We start from the raw sequence: 23,098 nt of genomic DNA on the forward strand, positions 1-23,098 counted from the left end.
TAAGGGCGTTGGCCTTGGTGTCAGGCCAAAGAGAGCTAAATGCCGATGTATGCCACCCATCTCAGATTGTGTTTTTTTTTTCTGTTTTTTTTTTGTAATTTTGAAAATGTAGCATTTGTTGTAAGATAATAACAAGGGGAAAGGTTCACTTCTGAAAAACACTGCAGATGGCACACTGACATTCAGTCACAAATACCAGCACAAAAAAAAAGCATTACCTAAACCCTTTATGAAATAATGTTGCTCTTTCCGGAGCTGTAAAACATGAGATGCAGAGGCAGAGTTAAATCAGGTCCGCCAGCTTCCAGACCAGAGCATCTGCAGCAGTGCTGCCTAATGATGTTTGACCGCAGCTTGAGCTTGCTTCAGGGTGTGAGTTAAGTAATGTAGTTTGTTTTATGTGATTTTGTTTTTGTAAAGTCATTGAAAGCTTGACATGCTGAGATGTAAAATGCTGGAGGAAACTAGAAAAAGGTCTGTTCAAATCAAGAGAAACAAAACTGGAATAAATGCAGTTTGTTGTGCAGAACTGGGATGTCTTTATTATCAACATGACCAGTTCAAATCATATCTATGTTAGTGCGCAATTTTTCTTTCGTGGGATAGTCATTACAACAGCTGATGAATAGTTTACATAATTAGCATTTGCACATTGATGATTGTATGATCTTTACATCTGTGTACATTTTCATCAGGTCTTTTTTTCTTTTAGTTGTAGAGCGTAAGATTTGTTGTTCTAGTGTGCATCTCCTTTGTGCTATAAAGTCTTACTGCCAATTAAATTTGGAATCTAAAAATGTCTTCCCTTGTTTTTTTGACTGACATCTAAGTAGCCTGTAGCTCTCTGAACTCAGTTTATTTGTTTGTTTTTTGTTGTTGGTGGTGGTGGTGGTGCTTGAGCTGTTTAAGTTAATCAAGTTTAACTTTAAATTTGTAATTAAATTAGAGTACTCACTTAGGGTGGAGGAGCTTTAAGTAGCAAATGGATGAAGTCTCATTTCTTTTATTAGTAAAAGAAAAAATATGATAACAGGGCTTCTCCCATCAATAGCTTTTTTTTAGAAATATGATTCAGACCATTGAACGTGACATTTTAGAAGCCCAGGTCAAATAACGATCCATCAATGACACTTTGAAGCCACTAGATGTCAGCAAACACCTCTTGATGTCTGCTGTGATTCCTTTTGTAGTTAAACCTTTCTCTCCATCAAATCATCAGAAATATAACTAAAGTGAAATATATATTGTCAAATGCTGGCTCACATGAAACAGGCTGATGTGTTCACTTTCTATTTGAGTGTTTCTTGTAGATGATCAAGCTTTGTTTTTTTATGTCCTAAAGACATCTTATTTTCACTACAGTGTAACCACGGTGTTCTTTCCTACACCCTGGTGACATCAACAGTGGGAGGTTTCCTCCATCTAACTAAAGCCTCAGATTTGTGTAGTATCACATCCCTTTTGCTCCATTAAAACCTTGTTGACTCCCTTCTTTGCCTCTCTTGCAGGACCTGGGACGGGTCGAGACATCAACGGCTCTGCCTGTGCATCTCTATCACTGTGGCTCCTGTTGGCCTCCTTCGCCTGCCTTTTCTTCAAGTGTTAATACCGTCATCCAGCTCTCTCGCTGACCCTCCCCCCCCGCCGCCCGCTTTCCTGTTACTCCCGCTCTTCAACTCAATGACATCCTTTTCGCTACCTTATTACCAACGCTGCCGCCTCCCTCCCGCAGACTGTTTGCATCACAGTACAAAAACCTTACGTGCTCTTGAGCACGGCTTAGAGATGTTATGAGAAGCGATGAGTTATGGTGGAGTAAGATGTTTTACCGACAAATAAAAACAGTGGAATGAAGGACAAAACAAGCAAACAGTGCTCTTACAAAGATTTGTGATGTTGTTTTTAATTTGTATGCACTATTTTGTGTCTGTAACATCTTGTTTTTGGGTCTGGATTTGGATCCCCCCACACACCACCCTTTATTTTTCATGGGGATAAAAGCAGAAGGATCCCAAAAACTGGGATGCCAACAATCAGCTCTTTTGAGTACATCTAAGATCTATTATGTTATTGTGTGTTTAAGTGTTTAACCCATACATTTAATAGCTAGATGCAAAATGTCTGCCAAATATACACAGATATTTGAAGCTAAAGTGCGAAACTCAAAGGGAAGAAAACTAATGTATCTGATTTTTTTTTTTTTTGACGAAATGAGATTTTGGTGTTGAATGTGTTCAACCATGACATGTGGCGACTCAGCTGGAACAGAGACGCAGAGCCTTAGCAGGACAGCTCTTCACTCAGTAACATTTGGGCTACGGCAGTCAATCTTAGAGAGGAGGATGCAGTGAGCGGATCCCTCCGAGCTAAACCATCCTTTACGTCCTCATCCAGTGGCTTTGCTACTACCCGCCTTTATTAAAAAAGAAAAAGAAGGACTGACAGAAAAAAAAAAAGATACCCATGTAGGTTATAATTATGCGTACTGTAAATAGTTCAATTTTGTATCTCTCTAAGACAAGTTCTGCCACTGTAACACCAGGATTTCAGAGAACGCTGTTGCAGCGTGTACTTTTAGCTGAGGTATTTTAGGATCATTCTGCTAGACAGTGGACATTTGGAGAAAAAAATAATATATATATATATATATATATACATATGACACCAATGAATGACTTTTAAGTTTTTCTCTTTCTCGGAGTGTTTGTTTTACTATGACATGGTACAGAAATATTCATGAGGATATATGATGCTCATGCTATTTTTTTTTCCATCTTTGTCTCATTCGTTTTTACAGCACACTTCAACCAAAATACCTTATGTACAATACCAACCACGCTTATTGGCGCCTCTGGTAAAGATGAATAAACTGCCTTAAAATAAATTTATTCTAGCAACTTGATCTCACAAATAATAACACTGAGTATGTTTATTCAGAGTGGACAAAAGTACCATGTTAAGAAAATTGTTTCTTTTCACTACAAGACCGGTGGCCCACATGTTGGTACAACTTTGTAGAACCCCATTTTTCCAGTACGATAAGTAAAACTTAACCTCTTATAAAAAGATTACCAGGATGGACTGGGCTGGCTATGGAAGAAGTTTTTGAAGTTTATGCTGGTAGGACAGACACTTTTTTTCTGGAAACCAGTTGACATGGCATAAATAACTACTGCTGTAGAGATTCTGTGTCTCTAAGACGCCCGTCTTTCCTACAGTTTTCCCACCAGTTACCTCTGAAGAATTTTTTTTTTTTTATAGCACGATATTAAAAACCAAAAAACATGTTAAGGTGTTTAATTTGCTTATGTTTAAAACAGCTAAGCAACAACTACATCTGCTGCTGCGGAAACAACGCAACTAAATTCAACGTATTAAGTATTTCCAAAAATGCTGTCTTGTAATTGTGCCCTTTCTTTAGTCAGCTGACTGGCAGTGTGCAGCAAAAGGGCGAGGAGGAGCAGCACTGTGCTACTTCACTCTCTGTCTCGTGAAACTCCAGACTCTTTGGGTTAAACATAGAACCATTTAATGGTTTTGAGACACTATTTTTTTTAAGCTTTGTATACCAATAACCAGGAAGTTATTGATTATGATTAAGACATTTCTATAATTTCCTAATATGAATGCTAAAGTAAACCTTAAAAAAAAAAAAAACCTTCAGTCACATTTATTTTGCAGGAATTTCTAAGAGTGTTGACGATCTTATTATCAATAATTATTTCTTAAAATAGTATTTTTCTCCACTGAATGAACTCAAATGCTAAATATTTTAGTGAGACAAAAATGATCCTGGAATAAAGGATGAATTTATTTAAAGGCAACACCTTTAGCGCTGGTGCACTGTATAAAAAGAGAAATCCGATGTTTCATTATAGGATAGGATCTTATTGAGGCTTGTAGGTCTCTTAAACTGACAGGCGTACAGTTTCGATAGAAGCCCATTGGATGGGAATATAATAAGGCAAAGTTATGCATTAAAAGCAGATAGTTCTGTGCCGTTGTCATTGTACTTATTCTTGAGTTGACTTTTTTTTTTTTTTTTTTTTTAAGAATGCAGTATTATGGTTAACTTGCAATGCTCATTCAAATGCCTGGACTTCAGCACGAGAACAGAATATTAACAAGACACTGGACATGACTCCTCTCAATCGCCAGCAAAAAGTGATTAAATTTAACGGCAGCAAATCACCAAGGCCTTTGCTAAAGCTGTCACACGATTTATTTCTGCAGGAACTACATGTCTGTGGGTTGTTCTTTACTCACCCATAGAGGTGCAGTTGTGTGGCTCAGTGAACCTGCTGCACTATTAGCTGCCTTTTTTTTTTTTTTTACCATTTTCTTTAACCCTACTGTAAAAGCTGCAATCCTTTGCTTAGCTCAACACTACCAATTCTCGGTCATCTGGAAACAAACATTTAATTATTGTCATTTTCACCATGTATTTAAAGACTCGCTTCAGTGTTTCCATGGTGATTGCCTCTGAGGTTGCAGCGGGCTGTGGTAGTGATGTTGAACTTAAAATCTAGTATGCTTTTTACTTGAAGTGCTGTTTTGGTCACACCAAATCCAATATCACATTTCTGACTCTTGGAGGTGTTAAGGACTCTGCTTATTTTATGCTTTCACCTTCTTGCACATTTTTTTTAAATTTGTTTTTGTTTATATATATATACCTGGTGTGTTTTATTTCTTTGCAGCATACAATAGGCACGGCATTAGGCACAGCAATATAATTTAGTTTTTGTGGAATAGATCTTAGCAGGTCAGTTTACCTGAGAGAAATGTTGATTCCTCCTCCTCCGTCTCTTCTGACTTTTTATTTAAAATAAGGGCAGAAGAGAGCATGGCTGACCTGAAGCAGATGACCACATGTAGACTCTTTTTTTTTTTTTCTTTTTGCTTCCTGGCTTTTTTCATCACTTAAGTTGAGGGGACTAAGACAGACAACCAATGTGTTAAACTTCTAACTGCCTCAAGCCTTCATTTTAGCATTTGTATGCATGATCTGTGCTTAAAAGCAAAACCTTTAAGGGAACTCTGATTAATGGATTTTAAGTTGATTTATAGACTCTCTTTGTACCATCCAGGCTGTTCAAGTGCATGAGGCTAAGCTCAGCGGTGTGGGTGCCCAAGCACATTCATGCAGGTTAAAACCAGCTAAATAGCACTGACTTACAGCGCCTTGCAAATGTATTCATACCCTTTGAACTTCTACACACTTTGTAGCCATAAACTCTGATGCGTTTCATTAGAATTTTATGTGGCGTATAATTTCGGTATAAAATGAAAATGACACATGGTTTTCAAAAACATTTTGATAAATGTAGCATATAATTTGTATTCAGCCTACCCACCTCTCCAGTCCCCCGTACACAGGAATGTCCTCTTATTCTAAACTGGATCGTCATTTATAAAAACACACATTTTCATAAATGTTATTATCCATTTGTAAATGCAGAGCAGTTGTTTTTACTAAGTGGTGCTCAATGTTGAGTATGAAATATATAAGGCCTCCATACAAGATTAGGGGTAAACACAACATGGAAAAACATAGCAAGCAACAAAACACAAGTGGAGGCGTTTGTAGAACTTTTTGCAGTTGCTGCAAACTTTTAATGAAGTTCTGCACTACCACCAACATGTAATCTGCCATTGTTGTTATGCATAATCCATACGGCATGTGAAGTTGAGCTAATACATCAGCATTGTCACAAAAGATGCATTTTTGCCATCCAAATTAATATGTTGGGGCTAAAATTTAACTCTTTAACCTGTTTTTTTAATAAACAAAAAAGCATTTTCTGTTTACCTTTGTTTTGAAAAGCGGTCCAAAACATCTCTTTAGCTGCAATTACAGCTTTAAGGCTTTAGGGATACATCTCTACTAGCTTGTAGTAATTATTTCAACTAAAACTGTTTTCCCCATTCTTGCAAAATCACCAAAGCACAGTCAGTTTGGTTTGAGGACCCATTAACTCTATTCAGCATCACCGTCGTAGTTATAGAAAAACATCTCTGCTGTGTTTTGCTCTGTGGGAGAAGAGTTTGCACCATTAGTTTTCATGGTGAAAAAGTTGCATTTTTGGTCTCATGTGAACAGAGCACGCTCTGTTCTTCTGTAGTTCTTCTGACTTTCATGTAACAACACCTTACTTCCTGCCCCTTTTCTATCAAGGCCATTTTTTTTTAGTGTCCATAACTCATAGTTGTCCTGTTAAAATATCCTCCATCCTTTGCTGTTCATCTTTGTAGCTCCTTTACTAACCTTGGGTCTCTTGACTACTTCCCTGATTAATGCTTTCTCTATCCGACTTGTCAGCGTAAACGGACAGTCGTGTAATAATAGGTTTGCAGTTGTGCCTTACTCTTTCCATTTTGGATGGTGGAGCTAAAAACGTGTCTGAAGATTGAGATACTATTTTGTTGAACAGCTGTATTTATACCAAGAATAAATCGCACGCAGTAGGCTGTAGCTTTTGATTAGGACATGTTTCAACAGGCTACGTATCATTTTCTTTCAACTCTACAAATATCCACTTTTAAAGTCTGTGGTTGTAATGCAACACAATGTTAAACATTTTAATGGGTGTGATTACTTTTGCAAGGCACTGAATGTATTCAGACCACACATGTAAAAGCCATGAAGTTCTGTCTTATCTGTAAAGCAGAGGAGGAGATCTGTCTTTCCATGTGTAACGCATCCTAACGGCCAGTCTAAGAACACAGCACTAACCCAACATCTGCTGAAAGCTACAGGCACAGCTACATAGTTTACTACTGCGCATTGTCTCGCCCCTCTGCTTCACTGTAGTAAGCTGGCTCTTGTTAAGTGGTGTGTGCGTTCATGACGATTAACATTGACTGAAGTTGTAAATGTGAGGCATGAGATATATGAGGAGTACACCAGTTAGTTGATGGTTGCTGTGGTAACCCTCTTTTTCTTTAGTTTTAGGTCCTACCATCTTTTTCTTCCTCTTGTCTGTATATACAAAATTATGTTTCTACATTAGAATGTTGTAAAGTCACCAGTTCCTTAAAAAGATCTCATTCATACAACTCCTACCTTTTGAAAATGTAAACTGTTTGTACTTCCCCCATACTTCCCCTCAGTCATGGGAAAATTAACATTCAGTCGTGGACTATGATGCCGAAATGTTTCTTTCTTCTTTTTTTTTCTTCAGTTTTGCTTTACTTTAATATTGCATAAGGTAATTCCAGTCCATTTCTAAAAAAAAAAATAAAAATAAAATGATACGTATTAAAGGTAAACTGTATGAGAAAATGTTAACAAAATAAAGTTGTTTGAAGTCAGTGTTCTGTATTTGAATGTGACTTGAAATGTTGGGGCAAGTATCGCTTTTTCTTCTAAGGGGGGGGAACTCCGAACACACAGCATCTCAATGGTACTGATGTGTTAATCATCATGTAAGATGCAAATAAAAATAATGTATGTATTGTTACAATCTTTTCTGAAAGACATTTTTGTACCTACAAGGTATGAGAAAACCAACTAAGGTTCTGCTTTATTGTAGCTGGTAACACAGCAGGTAAATACACCAAAGAAAAAGACAAACTGTGTACAGCTATTGGAAGGGCTGCAGTACATTATGCGCCTCTAGGTGTCAGAACAGACCACATTTTAAAGTATTGGGCGCGATAAAGGCAAATACTGGGGGAATTAATTGTGAAGAAGGCTGCACTGAAGCATCTGCCTCACAGCAAGAAGGTTTTGGGTTCAAATCATGTCAGCCGGTGACATGATTTGTCATCATCATGTCGGTCAGCCCTCCTTGTTCATGCAGCCCCCCCCGAGTTTCCTCCTAGAAACCAACATTCAGTTGGGTTAATAGGAAACTTTACTTTGCCTGTAGGTATTGAGTTTCCTTGAATTGTTGTCTGTGTCATTTGTCTCTGTGTTGGTCCTGTGGTGGACCGGTGACCTATCCAGGGTGTACCCCACCTCTCACCCTTTGACCCCTGGATATATGCACCAGCCCCCTGTGACCACGGTTAGAAAAAAACAAGCACAGACAATGGATTGCATCCAAGTCTGTGTACAAACTATGTCTGTAGTTCTGCATTGCAGCATTGTCTTCTGCATACCATGTATAGAGGCATGTGCAAAAAAAAAAGTAAGTTTTCCTCACTTTTTCAGACTAAAATAAAATAAACGAATGAGTTAAACTTGTTGAATTCCATACAACGTAGACACTGACAAGGAATGTAAGCACCTACAGGAAGAAAATATTACCAACCTGATTGTGACTCAGTAAATTGAGGTTTTTTTTTTTTTTCTCCAAAGAAAGGAACCTCTTCTCAGCGAGCAAGCATCATTAGTATGAAGGTCACTCACCCTTTGTGGGAAAGAGAATGGCATTTGCTGATGGGCATGTGGGATGTTCAAGTATTAGCACACAGTTTGCTCATAAGTCTTGTCCACACACCCGAGATTGAACCCACAGACCTTCTTACCAAGACAATATACTGCCATCACACCACTGTGTTACTATGTTCTAACATGACAGTGTTGGATTCCGATTATTAGGGTTATTATTATTTTATCCTTGTTGCATTCTGCATGATTCTGCTGCACAACGTGACAATACAGCAAACCTCATATTCTATTAGGCTCAATTAGTACGAAAGGGCCGAAAATCCACTAAGGAAATATCCTGTGCACCATTACACCATCAGTCTCTTGCTGTTTATGCAAAGCAGAGTGATTTCAAGCTTACACTAAATTCTGATCACTCCATCTGAATGTTTCAGGAGAAATCTAGACTCATTGAAACCAATCTAATTTGCACAGATTTTATAATTTGTGCAATGTCTTTGAAGTTGTACATTTTATCTTTTGTGGACCATTTTCTGTAAGCTTGAGCAACACTTGTGCATGAGTGCCAGAAGATCTGCATGACATTGGATGAATACTGGCACCATCTAGCCATTGTCTATACCTGCTTATTGTCGCAGGGTTGTTGGAATACTCACCCACACAGTTTCTCATTCAAAGTTACTTAAATTTGTGCATTATGAAGTTGTCATTGAGTCTACATTGGATTGTTGTTATGCTTCACCTAACTTACTTTTCGGTGATGTTCATTGTCCAATCTCTTTGTCTTTGTGACAGATATTTTATCCAAAAATGGAGTTTCTGTAGTTTAGCCTCAATATGCTGCTCCATCGGAGATTAACCGACTGAAGAAAGCAACAATAATGTTCTGATAGCTCTTTAATTAGTTTTTGATCATATATGAGAGAGCCACAATGATATGCTAAGCTATCAGGACCTCAACCCCATGCATGGAATGGATAGAAACATCTTTACTTAACCCATTTGCAAAGTATTATTGTAAATCTGCCTCCAACTGCTTTTAGTCATGTGCTACCAAGGTGGCACATATTTTTAATACTAAGGATCAGGTTATAAGCACTTTGCTACCATCTTGAAGACCTTATTCTGCTGGTTTGCGTTAAAAATATGCACATTTCCAGCTTTTATGTCTGCTGGTTCCCAACCCTGGTCCTTATGGCACTCTGGCCTTCATGGTTTAGATGTTTAGGTGCTGGCGCAGGGCAACATTGTGAATGACTAAATGTAGTTTGAAGTGTTATACAAATACAGACCATTTACCATTTGACATAAAATCATTATTTTTATATATTTGTAAATACCTCGAGGAATCCATCAGACTCAACAACTCGGCTTTAAACAAACTCAACTGCTTAGGATGGTAATTGGCACATTTGCTTTATTTTGAAAACAGACATTGAAACCATTTTTTATTCTTTTCATCATTTTTTTTCACAAGTTTGAACTCTTTGATAAGGTTGAAACTGGACATTGTACTCACTGGAACATAGGAAAAGAATTTCGTATCTTTGAATTTTTATTTTTCAGATATTTTATCTTTTTTTTCAGTAACATCAGTGCAAGAGTTTTTTTTTTTTTTCCCCAATTCATAGAAACTGTCATAACAACACCAAAGACATTAAAAAGAAGCCGCCACACCTCTTAAGTTTTTGTGACTGCGAAGAAGTTCCTCTCGGAGGGAGAGTTCCCATCATGCATCTGGTTCCATGGTTCATGCTACTGTTCTCACGCTTGCTTGGCAGAACACAAGTCAATATATATAAGAGCCAGTTACATCAATACTCTAGTAATTTACTATAGTTTATTATAGGATTTAAATGGCAACAGGTCCTTTACTGTAAATGTGGATTGGCAGAGTTTGTAAAAGGGGTGTAAACCGAGCTTGAGTGACTCAAGCTGAATAGAAAGAGCAGGAATTTTATTGTCTTATTTTTGATGTGGAATAAAACTACCCAACTAGAAATCTCACACATTTAGATATACATTCGAGTACCCATCTGACGTGTTGCTGTGTTCTCAATACACTTGCGCGGTGCTGAAAACTGGAGTTGCATTTAAAAACTGGCTTGTTTTTGTGCATGCATTTGCATTTGCAGAACAGATTTTTGTTTTTGCAATGTGATTTTAAAAAAAAAAAAAAAAAAAAAAAAAGAGTGCATTACAATGCAAATGAACCGTGGTGCATTGGCAATGCATTTTAAATGTGTGAGAGGTCCAGTTGGAAGCAGACAATCCAGTCATGTTTCATTTATATTCAGTAGTGAAGCTTTTTACCTTTGCAACATCATCATTATCATCATCAAGGTAATATCATTTTTCACACTCATTAATACAGACATCATCATCATCACCATCACACTATTAGCTTGAGCCAAAAAACTTCACGTTGGAAACTCCCCCAACATGAGAAAATCATTGCCACACAAAAAATGACAAACAAATAGAAACTGACTGCCCTCGACATTGGGAAGGCAAAGAGCAACCGTTTTAGATTTTTGTTTTTGTGTTATTCATCATTTTCTCTTAATTCTGATTTCCAGTGGCTAAGACTTTGCCGTTAGTCTTCCTTGGCCTCAGAGGTCTCCGCAGCCCCGTCTGGGTGGGCATTCTCCTCCGCTTTTGACTCCTCTGCAGCATCTGTGGGGAAAAGCGAGGGAAGAAGACAAAGGGAATAAATGTAAACCGAGGAAAAGGAAGGAGAGAAAGGAAACGTGAGTTTGAGAGGAAAAGACAAGAGAAGCTCATTTTAGCCAACTACTCTTAGACTAGAATGATAAAAATCTTTTTGTTTTTATTTTTAAGATCCTGAAAAGTGCAGCAAATATTAAATGTGAGTTTTGGAGATTTAAAAAGTCATATCTGATTAAACATTGGATAAAAACAACATTATGGGGGGGAATCTTGAAAAACATAGAAAGGGGCGAAATAATTTCATATTTTTCCATCAAGAGCACACCATCTCAAGCTTCAAGCTAATGCCAAAAAAATTCCCTTCTATGTGTGTAAATAATAAAGGAGCAGAGGGCTCCTAATGGACCCATGAAACCCTTGAACAGACATCACAATGCTAACAGCAGCATCTTGGCCTGCCACATCTGATTATGTGTGATGCCTACAGGGAAGGACTGGGCTACAATAACAACCAGAGTTGGCTGTTGTTAAATGTGAATCGTTGGTTCCTCACAAACCTACATGTAGGTTTCTAGGCTGTGGGTTATGTTGTTCTGGTGCTTTTATTTTACATTCCGTCTAATGATTTGTTCTCTCCAAACAATATTTTCAAAACAACAAATCATACCAGTCAAGGTTGTATTAATAAGTAAACACTTCAGTTCCAGATGTGCCAGACACACGCATATTAGTAGAGTGGTCTTTGTGAGGTGATGTCACACTTGGATGATCTCATACTTTTTTAATGAAAAAAAACAAACAGATGACATCACCCGGGGTGATGAAGTGCATGAGTGTGTTTTAGTGTGTGTGTGTGTGTGTGTGTGTGAAGAGCTGCAGGGAAAAGTTGGATGATCATATGGCTGCACAAATGTGTGACTCAAGACAGAATGAATCATAGCAGACTGTCCAGGTAAAAGGTAAGTAACTTGTTAGCCGGCATGACAGATTCAAGAATGTCCTTCTCCATGGCTGCTGAATGTGTGTGTGTGTGTAGCAAATAAAATTTCATCCAATTTCCTGAGCCAACGCTTGTTTCCAATGTTGTGGCATTTGCTCCAGATTATCCATGGCATCATTGGGACCAGCAGAGAACCGCTGAAGAAAGCAACAAGTGTGAGAAAATGGCTGGATTAGGATTTATATGAATAAAATTCACATGTTGCCACCTGTTATTTTCCACTTGTTTTTAAAGCAACGTGGCTGACAGAATATCAACAGTCATCAAAGGATTTTTCATAAAGTCAGAGAACTGATGTAACATACTATGCAGATGACATTTGATTCTTTATAGCAATATTATTATGTCAGTAATATTTAAAAGTATTTGAAATTTATCTTTGCAAGTAATTTTGGCTTTTTTCTATCTCTTTTGTTTATTTTAAATGTCCAGACTTGGTTAGGTACTAAATGTGCTCTTTTCAAACAACCACTTGATGGTTATTAAAGCAAGCTCAGATGAGAACTGATCAAAACTGAAAACAGAAAATCTAAAATAAATACCTTTTTTTGTAATTGCCAAACATTTGGTGCATCATTGAATCTGGATCCCAAATACAGCGACATTTCGATGAAAAAATTTCACTGCTTGAACCTACAATCATTAGATTTGTTTGATATCTAGAGCTAAGCATTTTTAAGTAACAGATTTGTTAGACAGCTCATTGTTCTGTAGTGTTAGAAACACTAATAGTTTTTACTCATGTTCCCCTTATAATACAAAATTATTTCCAGATTATTCAATAAGGAACAGTTTGATGCTATGAAAGTCAATTTTGAATGAAACAAGTGTCAGACGCAGGCCTCTTATATCCGTCGGTGTTCGTCAGTATATCATAGCAATCTGCACATTAGGAAACCTAACCAAGTTATCCAGTAATAAATATTCATTTACTCTGTCAGTTCAGTGAGTCCAGCAGTGTTTTGCTCGCTGTGGCTATAGGTAATTAGATGTTCCTTGTCAGGTTGTGCTTGTTTATGACATGCCTCCCCGGCGTTGACCGTTACCTTTAAGGGGTCATTAATCATTCATTTAAATCAGAGCACCTGTTATGGCAGCTCTTCTCCACGCAGGGCCAGCTATCCCCATTGAGGTGGTAACTATGACAACAGGGAGACATGTGACCTAGTTTCTTTGTAGTTCTCGAGTTGGTACGTCTGTGTGCTTCACCATTTCACACCCCCACCGACTCCGCACTGAGCATGCTCCACTACCCACCTGTCTGACCCAGTCTGAGAGTCCTTGGACCAGAAATATCAACTCATGTCAAGAGCGTGTTGTCAGAGTCTGCTGCGTGACTTTGGGACGTCTCTGCTCTTCCTGGAACTTGCACTCTGGTTTGCTTAAAAACGTAGCCTCCGTCGGTATTTGTTGTTCATTTTAAAACCGTGACAATGGGGGGGATTTAAATGCACTTCTGTCAACTTTAAATAAAGCTGTGTAACATATTCAGAAGATCTGAATGATTTAACAGGCGTGGTGCGTTCTCTTTAAACAAGTAATCTCTGCTTCTTAAATACAGCTTTGATTACTCCTAAAACGCTCAGCACATGATTCTCAGAGATAATTATTCTTCAACTCTGCATTTCTCTCCTAAGCATTACCACATCACTATAGAGTATCCATCAAGCTGAGGCTGAGATACAAGGCTGTTTAATGTAATATTGAGCTGCATTTCTGTGTTAAACAGTGAATGCTGGAGCCCTGCCAATGATCTTTATATCCCAAAGACTTAACGCGAAGTGATGTCCTGAGGTGCCTGCCAAGCAGCCTATCTGAAAGTCTACCAACTCTTCTTTATGACATTTTTACACCTAGTAATTGCTTCTATATTGTTGGAATTGACTTGGAGTATTGTTTTTTTTTGTTGTCTCTAAGCACCATCACAAACATATGCACAGAAACGTGTCCAATTAAACAGCTTGAGAAGATTCTTATCTAAATGGAGCTCTGTGATCCGCATACCTTTTTTGTCATTTGTTTGGTTAGGCTCCTCCTTTTCAGCTGTCAGACTGACAGCAGCAGGCACATCGGCTTTTCTGGCCTCCTCCTTCTTCTCCTCACTCTTCTCCTCCTTTTTCTCCTCGGCTGTGGCTGTGGTGGGACTCTTGGCTGTGGCCTCCACCTCTTTGGGCTTCTCCTCAGCCTTCGGCTCCTCTTTCTGAGGTTCAGAGGGGGCTGTGGCAGCCGTGGGAGAGGCAGCAGCTGGAGCTGCCGCTACGGGAGATGTTGCTGTGCCTGCAGGAGAGTTAGCTGGCTTATCTGCTCCTGGGGTTTTGGCCTGGTTTGTCTCCTCCCCCTCCTTCTTGGCCTCCTCTCCTGTAGTTTCCTCCTGCTTAGCAGGTGCCTCTTCTCCCTCCGCCTTCTTCGTCTCCTCTCCGTTTGCTGCCTCTTCTGCAGCAGGACTGTCTCCGTCCTTCTCTTCCTCTCCATCTTTCATCTTTTTCCGAGTTATGTGTCCACGGAAGCTCGCCTGTATTTTGGTGGCAGCCTTGTGAGCCTTGTCTTCAGGCTTGTTGGGGGTGCCATCCTGCTCAATCTTCTGGTCTGCATCTTCATTCTTCTCCACCTGAGAAGCAAGAGACATGCAGGTTAACAACTGAAACTGAAACCAAGAGTCCAAGTTCAGGGGAAGTAATCTAGGTGTGGAAAAATTTATTGAAGGAATTTTTTTTGTTTGTTTTTTCCAGGAAAATATACATACACAATCCCTAAATATCATGCTGGCATTTTTATCTGTTCATTACACATAGTTCAAATGTAATGAACTGAGAGGTCAACAGCAGGAAAAGTTACTGAAAAAGTCTTTAGCCACCCTGTGCTTCTTCTTGTTTTGTATTATTCTGACAACCTGTTGAAGTGATCATCTGAAGTCATTCTCCAGAACGCAATTTGTGAAAAGATTTTTGATGGAAATTGGATGATTTTTCAATTAGCTTGTGCTAAAGATGTTGCAAAACTGTTTTCTATTGGCACATCTATAAACACAACTGATGTAATAAATAATAATAATAATAATAATAATAAAATAAAAGGTTTTGTTTTGTTCTACTTTGGTTAGTGTACATTACTTTTACCGCCAAATCACAGTTTTGTTTTGTTTTCCTACTTAATAATGGTGTAAGCATGAAGGAATTAAAGACTACAAGAGTTCCCCCCAATTGGCATACAATGGTTAGCTGAATTGATAAAATAAAATAGCTTTGCATGTAGTCATTTGCACCCACTTGAAGCATTTAGCATGCTAAGGTAAGGGACTCTTCATTGGTGCAGACTGAGCATATGCATTGCATTACGCAAGATTCATAGGCTTATGGTTGTGACATTTGAGTATCTCAGGCTTTGTTGCAGTGGCAAATAAGTGTGATGTTTATTTATTTTTATTTATTGATTTGCTCATGGTGCACATGTATTTGTACTTTATTGTAATGCAAGGCATGTTTGTGACGAGAACCTAGCTTAGGAGTTCTTAAACTGGCCTTAAACAAAATCAGAAGAACATATAGAAAACCAAATTGGCAGATAATTTATAGAGGAGGAAATGTACTTCCCTCAGTTTCATATAAAATAGCTTTGGGTTTCCTAAATTGCTTTGTTATGGCTAAAAGGTCACAATCACAACGTTAGTTGATTTAATAATCAACCATCTCTATGAATAGAATAATCTAGACTGACATTGTCAGGTTTAAAAAGCTGACAATGTTCAAAGAAAAACTTTATAAAAGTGCTCCCAAGCTGAAATTTAAGCAAATAGTTGGTTAAAGACTTTTTCATTGAACTGAATAAGCTGTATTTGTAACCATAAAGAAAGAACTGAAGGCTGGGAAAAGTTCAGATTCAGGAGGAATATGACAAGATGAGGAAAAGAGTTAGGAGCAGGACAGTGCTGAGTGCAAGATTAACCAGGATTTAATGATTTTACCTTGGGCAACAGGATCCATAGCTGTCCATCAAATAGTGGCTTGTGTTATGAGTCATATAAATCTAATAAAAAGAAATCAAATCCAACAAAAGCATGAACGATGAGTACTGAAAGTGGCAAACAAAATAAATCAACACATTCAAAATGAATAGGAAAGTAAATCAATGTAAAATATTCACAAGTCAATAACCTGGAAACAATGTTCATCTCAAATCAATGTAAGTAAGCATAATTAAGCAATAGAATTGTCCAGCAGCCTGGAGGCTGTAATAATTTATTTATGCTAAGTGGTAGAGAGGCAAATGGGGAAACAAGCAGCTTTTAAATGGCTTGGGACACTTTTTTCCTTCCAGCTTGAAATGATTGAGTAGGAGCCTTTCTGACTGACTTCAGAAAAAAAAAATAGACCTGTAGTATCATTTTATGTGACAGTAATAGCAGACTTAGTATTGTGAAATTAAAGTTGTGTGTGTTTGGGGGTGGGGGGAAGGGTAGGGGTTGATTGCCTCCACATAATGAATTAGGCACACTGGGATTTAAGGGAAGACAAATATCTCGGAGTATTTATTATGATGGTTCAACCTAGGCAGAAGGCTGATATTGTTCTCTTCGCATGCTGCTGAATTACGTTTAGTAAATCCTCCCCTCAGCATCCATTTGTCCCGTGCCGAGTCAATTTTCTGCTAGTGATTTTCTAAAAACTGTAAAAGCCATCTCTGTCTTCTGCGTACGGTCGGTGCTTCCCATCTGAATGAGACGCCTGCACAAAAATCTCCTCAGCATTCACTGCCATACCCCTCCCAACCATCAAAGGTTACCTTGACAACCAGAGTGCTAACTCATCACAGCTCTGTATGCTGGTTGGCGCTATGAAAGACCACATATCACCCTGATTGGCAGTGCATCTGACCCCTCGGTTGGAGCGGGCCAATGGGAGCTCATAAATTAAAGACGGAGCAATCGGGAACAGCTACGGAGGGGTTGCAATTCAGCTGCAGGGCGTGGTGGGATGAAAGGGTTAATGTGCATGTGTGTGCATTAACGTTGGTAGTCTGTGTCATTAGGCAGCGGGATGATGTCGAAATCTGACTGGAAATTGTGCCCTCATCACTGCTACTGTACCTTTGTTTCCTTCTGCCTCTGTTAGTGTCACTGTGTGTGATGTAAGGTCTAAATCGGAAAACTGCCTGCCCAGGGAGTCACATCAGTGTCGGATGATTTACTGTCAGAGTCAGAGCCCCTAAACCAACATGTTCTCTTCAGGGTCAGTGTGTCAGTGCAATAAGGTGCAGCAGTCTCCCTCCTTCACATTTCCTCCCATGGGTTCAGATAATAAATTCTACTGCTCCATAGCAACCCATCCTCCTAAATTATTTTTGCCCTGATAAAATTGTAAAGGAAAAAAAAAAAAAGTACTTGCAGAGAAAACAATCAACAGCTTAATCCAAATAGCGTATTTTAGGCCTGAAGGTAGCAGCTGTTTGCAGAGGGGTCAAGACCAAAATGGTTTAAGCAAATACTAATTAGTGAAAGAATCTTCATTGTATTTGCATTAAGTGGTTAATTTCACATAATCAAATTATTATCTACACAGGAAATGCAAGCAGGAGGCTGTGTGCCACTAATCAACTCCCTGTGTTAAGAGTTTCTACTGAGAGTAAAAACAGTTCTCGGTATCCCTGTCATACCGAGAACTGTGTACATTTTTATTGGATTATGCAAAATTAACCACTTAATGCAAGTATAGCGAAGTTTCCAATCTTAGTTCCCTGAATAAATAACCACCCAACTTTTTGTCTAAGTCCCAAGGTTCAGAAAGTAGCATTTGCCTAAAGTGCTGTAACATTTTTGAGGTTGGATTTGTGTTAAGATGGCAGAAGTCTGGTGTTTACTCCTTTAAATCTACCCGTTAGGTTTAGCCTTGGGGATAAACCGGTATGGATTTACACTAAACAAGGACAGTTATCTACTGCTGGGAGAAAAAAAAATTGCCTATAACTTTTTGACAGAAGCTCACTAAAAAATGGACTGAAAACATTTGCCAATTGGCTATTAAGTGTTGTAATAAACATAAGAATGAGTCCTTTCATTAGGCTGGACAGCATGGAGTCAGACAAAGCTGCACTGCCCTCTTCTCTTAGTAATATGCAGGCCTCCAGAGACTTGTTTGGCTTTTATTGGTCTGATCTCATAGAAGCTTGCAATTGCCAAAAAACTTGACCTGCGCACTTAACTCCAAACCAAATTACTTACCGACTGCATTCAGTGAGTCAGGCGGACAGAGAAAAGGATTGATGAGGGTGTTTGGGAATATAGAGAGGGTTGTGGGGGGGGTATGACATCATTGTTGGAACAGAGGTAATATCATTCACTTTATAGATGAGTGGAAATATAATAAAGCATCGGCAGACTGCTGAGTGATCTCATATCAGCGTATGAGGGCGGGAAACGCCATCACCTTCACATCACCAGCTTAATCAACTGCATTTGCTTGCATTACACTCTTCAGTGATGCTGCGCTGCCGTGTTTTTTTCAGGAGGATGCTAGACTTGTCATGTCAAGCTCATTGAGCTGCTGGCAGTGGTAAAGCTCTGCTTTGTTGGCTACAGGATATGAAAAATCCCATTTTGTCTCAACAGGAGCGTAGTTGCAAATGCTTTACAAAGCTTCTTGAAGAGCTGTTAATTGAGGCCCCGGTCACATAGGAATCCTCCTGCGGGCGTTTTTCCACTCTGTCCCTCTGCGGCGCACATTTTCATTCATAAATACAGAGTCGCACCCCTCAGATACGGCATGCTTACAAGGTACGCTCGGCTTAAACAAAGACTTCATGCCTGCTCATGCTCTTCCTCAATTCATTTCCGACGAGGCAACATATTTGCATTATCCTGCTGATCAAATTACTTTTTAATGAAAATCATCGGCTAACAGAGTCTTCTCCCTTGTGCTCACTCATTTTGGTTGCCATAGATACGGAGGAAGGACGCATGAAATGTGAAATCTTTGTCATGTGAAGGCAGACAATGTCAGTGATGATTGTCATAAAAAGCCTTGAGTGTGTTGTGATGTCTAAGGCGTCATGCTTTGATGTAAGGAAACCAAGAATGACTCGCATCTACCTCCACAGTCCTGCAGAGAACAAACACCTCTCCTCTGTCTTGTTTGGTTTGTAAAAGTGACAAATAACTGAGCAAAAAAAATGTCTTCAGATCATCATCTACTGGCTGAATGTGTCGAATGTTGAATGTTGCCAGCAGCTGCCGTTCGCCTCTGGTCTTGGCTGGCCACCGGGAAAACCACACCCCACACAGCCAATGGTTTTACCAGCTTTATCCATAGCCACTCGCATCACCATCCCCCTGCCCCATCCTCCTACCCCCAGTGGGGACACACTAACAATTTGCCACCTTTCCGCAGCCTCCCTGAAAATGCCATTAGGGACTTGTTCCGGGAGGGGGAAGGAAGGAGAAAGGATGGAAGTGGTGAGGAAGACAGCAACCACAGAGCAACAGCGCAAGCTAATGCATACACAATGATGTGCACACAGACCAAGAGGATCTTTTTAAAAAATAAATATTTGATAGTTCTACGCCAAATACAATTACGGAGCTATTAAGAGTAATTTTTGCATCCACAATGATAATGTTGCTCAGCATTGCTTTGCAGAAACTCTTCAGTCAGAAAGCCAACAGGTGCAGAGGCTATATATATGTATATATATATTACAAAAGCCTCATTTAGCATAACAATGGAAATTGCTCTCATATCAACGATCTAAATACCAAAATAAAAGCCAAATGGCAATCATTTAGAGCACATACTTCTCAAACTTTGGTCACTCAGGTGAGCTAAGGCTCAGTGGAGCGCCCCTTGCTGAAAGCCTCCACAAGATTTGAATATCTGTATGCTCGTCTCGAATAAGCATCCAGACACCAAAGAGCAAAGGCTGCAGTCTGCAACCGCTGAGCATCTCTTCCTCGTTCTCTTTCTCTTGTCTTTCACTCTTCTTCTCGGTGAGCAAACTGCCACCCACTCACTCTCCGTCTCCCTCTCTCTCAGTCTCACTCACACACACACACACACACACACACACACACACACACACACACAGGCACAGCAAAGCACCACACCCTTTTAGCCGGCTGTCTCCTGCAGATGAGGAGAGAGAAGTGGGAGGGGGGGGACTCAGCTCAGGTGGTGGCTGCCACAATCCCCACTCACCCTCTCGCTGCCTCTCCCTTAACGGTGAATTCATTAGGATGTAATGTTTCTTTATATATATATTTTTTTATATTATCTTCACCACAGCCCAGGAAAAGATACTTTGCAGCAACCACTAACAGCCATATGCTAGCTTCATTACGTCCTCCGGAGCAGCCTTTAATTGAATTACACCGGCTCTCTGCCTGAACAAAGGCTCTGCAATCAGCGCTGATCTCATAGGGAGCCGAGGATAAGGACGGAAAGGAAGAAGAGGACGAAGAGGGCTGGACATGAGAGGTGGGGGCTAGTTGGCGGAGGAACAGAGACAGTGGTCTCGTGCTTTGGCTTGGAGTTAGAGTGCAAGAGCAGCCAAAAGAGAAGAAGGAACAATTCAGGTAGAGAAAAAGGTCTTAATAGGTGAGATGACAAAATAGGTCCCCAAGATAAAACTGAAGACTTTGGTGCAGGTGGAATTCAGGTAGAGCCAAAAGAGGGTGAGAAATAATAACTTCAGCTAAAAGAAGTGAGAAGGAGTTGGAGACAACTTTGAATTTAGGTAGGAACCTGGATGCAGGAATAAAGCTGGAAGGCATGCGCCAGCAAAGACACAGCCATAATTTGGGGCAGCAGGAGACTTCTAAAGTAGGTGCTAGCAGCCACTCCTGTACACTGATACGATGCTGCAGCAGCACTTAGTGCTCCACAAAGATATGGTCCAGTATTACTGTGCTAAAAAGCAGAAAATCATGCTTTTTGCTCATCCATCCATGAGGACCACATACTGTGTCCAGATTCATTTATTCTTAGAAGTGGGAAGATGAGGGTAAGTGCTTATGGCTGGGGGGGGGCGGGGGGGGTATCTCTCCCCCCAGCGATGAGGTGTGCAGCCTCACCCACATGGCTGCCGTCTGCAGCATGCAAGCCGGCTTTTTATTCCTTAACGCCTCCTCCCCCACTTTCGATCTCACTCACCTTTGCACTCGTTCACCTGCTCCACCTATTATCTCCTGCCAGCTGCAGCCACCACCGTCTTTCCTCTTCATTCCCTTTTTTTTTTTTTTAAATCACCTTTGCAGCATCCCTGCCTCTCCCACCATGTCCCTCTTTTGAATTGTCTTTTCCTTTTGCATCTTTACCCCAGATCACCTCCATGTGCAGCAGCCATGCTCCCTCTCTGCCTGCATCTCTCCATGCAGCCTTGTGCATGTCTCTTAAGCAGCCTTAGCTCTACCACTCTCTCTCCTCCCTCCTTGCCAGAGCTAATATGACTCATGTGGGCTGACATTTAAGATGCAATCAAGGACCATCAGAATTCAACATGTTATGAGTCTGATAAATTCCCAATATGTCTGAGTTAGCAGTCTGAAGCTCTCTGAGATCACACAGAATGACCATGATGAATGCTGCCGCCTTCTCTTTCTTGCTGTCCTCCACCACTGAGACCGGACTCTGGTTTTCATAAAGCACCCTTTAACACCCTTTAAACGAGCACTCTCTTCACACAACCTCTCCACTGACTGCATCCACTTGTAAAAAGCTGGAGGGCTGTGATAATCCATTTATACTCATTCATTCCCATTGTATTCCCACGAGGCCACTGACATGATGGTGCCGGCAAACTCAATCCGTACCCCACCCATTTTCTTCCTCGCTGTGGAAATTTTCTTTCCCCTGTCACCAACTGCTGCTCAAAATAACCCGATTTCAAAAGACACTCAAACACCCCTCATTTAAGGTACCAGTGAAGACATCACAGAAGGTTGGTCCAATTAATATGAAGCATCATTACGAATGACAGACTCTGACTTTTGGAGAGTTTTTCATCTTTTATATCAACCAATAAAGTGCCCTTTCATAATCTTTAACTTTTTGTCTCCAAGCGTTCAATCAATAAAAAAAACAAAAAAAAAAAAACGGCTGGCCAAGATTGTGTTCCAGGCTTTTGCCTCCTCACCGGAGCAGTGTGAGGTCTGAAAGACATTGTGGCAACATCCATTCATGCGGGATAATCACATTAACTAGGCGTGTCGGGGCTTTGTGGATAGATTTCTATGAAGAGAAGTCGGGCCCAGAGTCAAAGCAAATGAGCCCAATGCTTCCCTCTAATCTCCCCCCACCTCACCCACCACAGCCTCCTAATCTGACTACCAGGCAGCCTGTGACAAAAGTTCAGAGATGAGATGAATCATTTAGCGATAGGAAAAAAAGATGCTGAGGATGCTGGAGAAAGCAAAGTGGTGCACTTTACCGGTTTGGTTCTTCTTATGCAGCACAGCATAGTTGGAGTTGTAGTATCCTCCCTTTCTCTTCTCTGCTTCTTTCTTCCCTTTTTTCCGTCCCTTTCACTTCTTCTCTGTCACCCTCTCTCTCTCTCTCTCTCGCCCTCTCTCACTCACTTTCGTGCACACACACACCCGCGCGCGCTCTCTCGTTCTCTCTCTCTGGCTGTATCACCAGCTAAGCCTTCCAGTGCATTTATTCATCCCAGTTTGCACACACACGCTCTTCGCTGCCTGGGTGCAACTCTTTTCTCTCTCTTACTCTCTGCCTGACAATGCCTACAAGCCCATCCTTTAAGCCCCTCCCTTCCCCTCTCTCCTCCTCCTCCTCCTCCACCATCACTTTTAGATCAGCACTCCTCTCTTCTACATGTTCTCACCCTCCTCTTCCCCCTCCCTTTCAGCCTAGCTCCAGCTAAAGCTGCGGCCCCACCCAAAAAGGCAGCCCCCTTTGATAACTGAGTGGACACCTCCAGCCAGGATTTGCCACAGCGGTTTCATTTTATTCTGCTCAAATTTACTTTTGCGTTACTTCCCACCCCTTTCTCACACACACAGATGAGGAGATGTCTCTTTTCTTTTTGTTTGGCTCCTGTATGAGGAGTGGGGGGGGGGGGGGGGGGGGGGGGGCTCTTGTACTCAGAGT

General features: G+C 40.3%; 2 protein-coding genes across 2 annotated transcripts in view; one reads left to right on the forward strand and one right to left on the reverse strand.

Annotated features, from left to right (window-relative positions):
- lsamp (limbic system associated membrane protein) overlaps positions 1–7,458 on the forward strand; it is a 93,320-nt gene extending 85,862 nt beyond the window's left edge. The window contains exon 9 of the mRNA XM_015016740.1: positions 1,509–7,458. Coding sequence (XP_014872226.1) covers positions 1,509–1,606 — 98 coding nt within the window. The 3' untranslated portion in view covers positions 1,607–7,458. The remainder of the gene's footprint in view (positions 1–1,508) is intronic.
- Positions 7,459–9,958: 2,500 nt separating this feature from the next.
- gap43 (growth associated protein 43) lies at positions 9,959–22,725 on the reverse strand. Its single transcript, XM_015016741.1, has 3 exons — positions 22,422–22,725; positions 14,013–14,616; positions 9,959–11,014 (listed from the first exon to the last, which is right to left on the reverse strand). The coding sequence occupies exons 1-3, from the start codon at positions 22,449–22,451 to the stop codon at positions 10,935–10,937; spliced, it is 714 nt and encodes a 237-aa protein (XP_014872227.1). The 5' UTR covers positions 22,452–22,725; the 3' UTR covers positions 9,959–10,934.
- Positions 22,726–23,098: the final 373 nt, after the last annotated feature.

Source organism: Poecilia latipinna, unplaced genomic scaffold (genome assembly GCF_001443285.1).
Source record: "Poecilia latipinna isolate Pla-1442-1.1 unplaced genomic scaffold, P_latipinna-1.0 Scaffold2056, whole genome shotgun sequence".
NCBI classification, from domain to species: Eukaryota; Metazoa; Chordata; class Actinopteri; order Cyprinodontiformes; family Poeciliidae; genus Poecilia; species Poecilia latipinna.

Bases quoted from the DNA above. Each gene is read 5' to 3' on its own strand.
- gap43 (XM_015016741.1), bottom strand. From the start codon at position 22,451: ATGCTGTGCTGCATAAGAAGAACCAAACCG. The intron at 14,617-22,421 runs GTAAAGTGCACC...CTTGCTTCTCAG, and splicing joins GCATAAGAAGAACCAAACCG to GTGGAGAAGAATGAAGATGC. The intron at 11,015-14,012 runs GTATGCGGATCA...TTTTCCCCACAG, and splicing joins CCAAACAAATGACAAAAAAG to ATGCTGCAGAGGAGTCAAAA.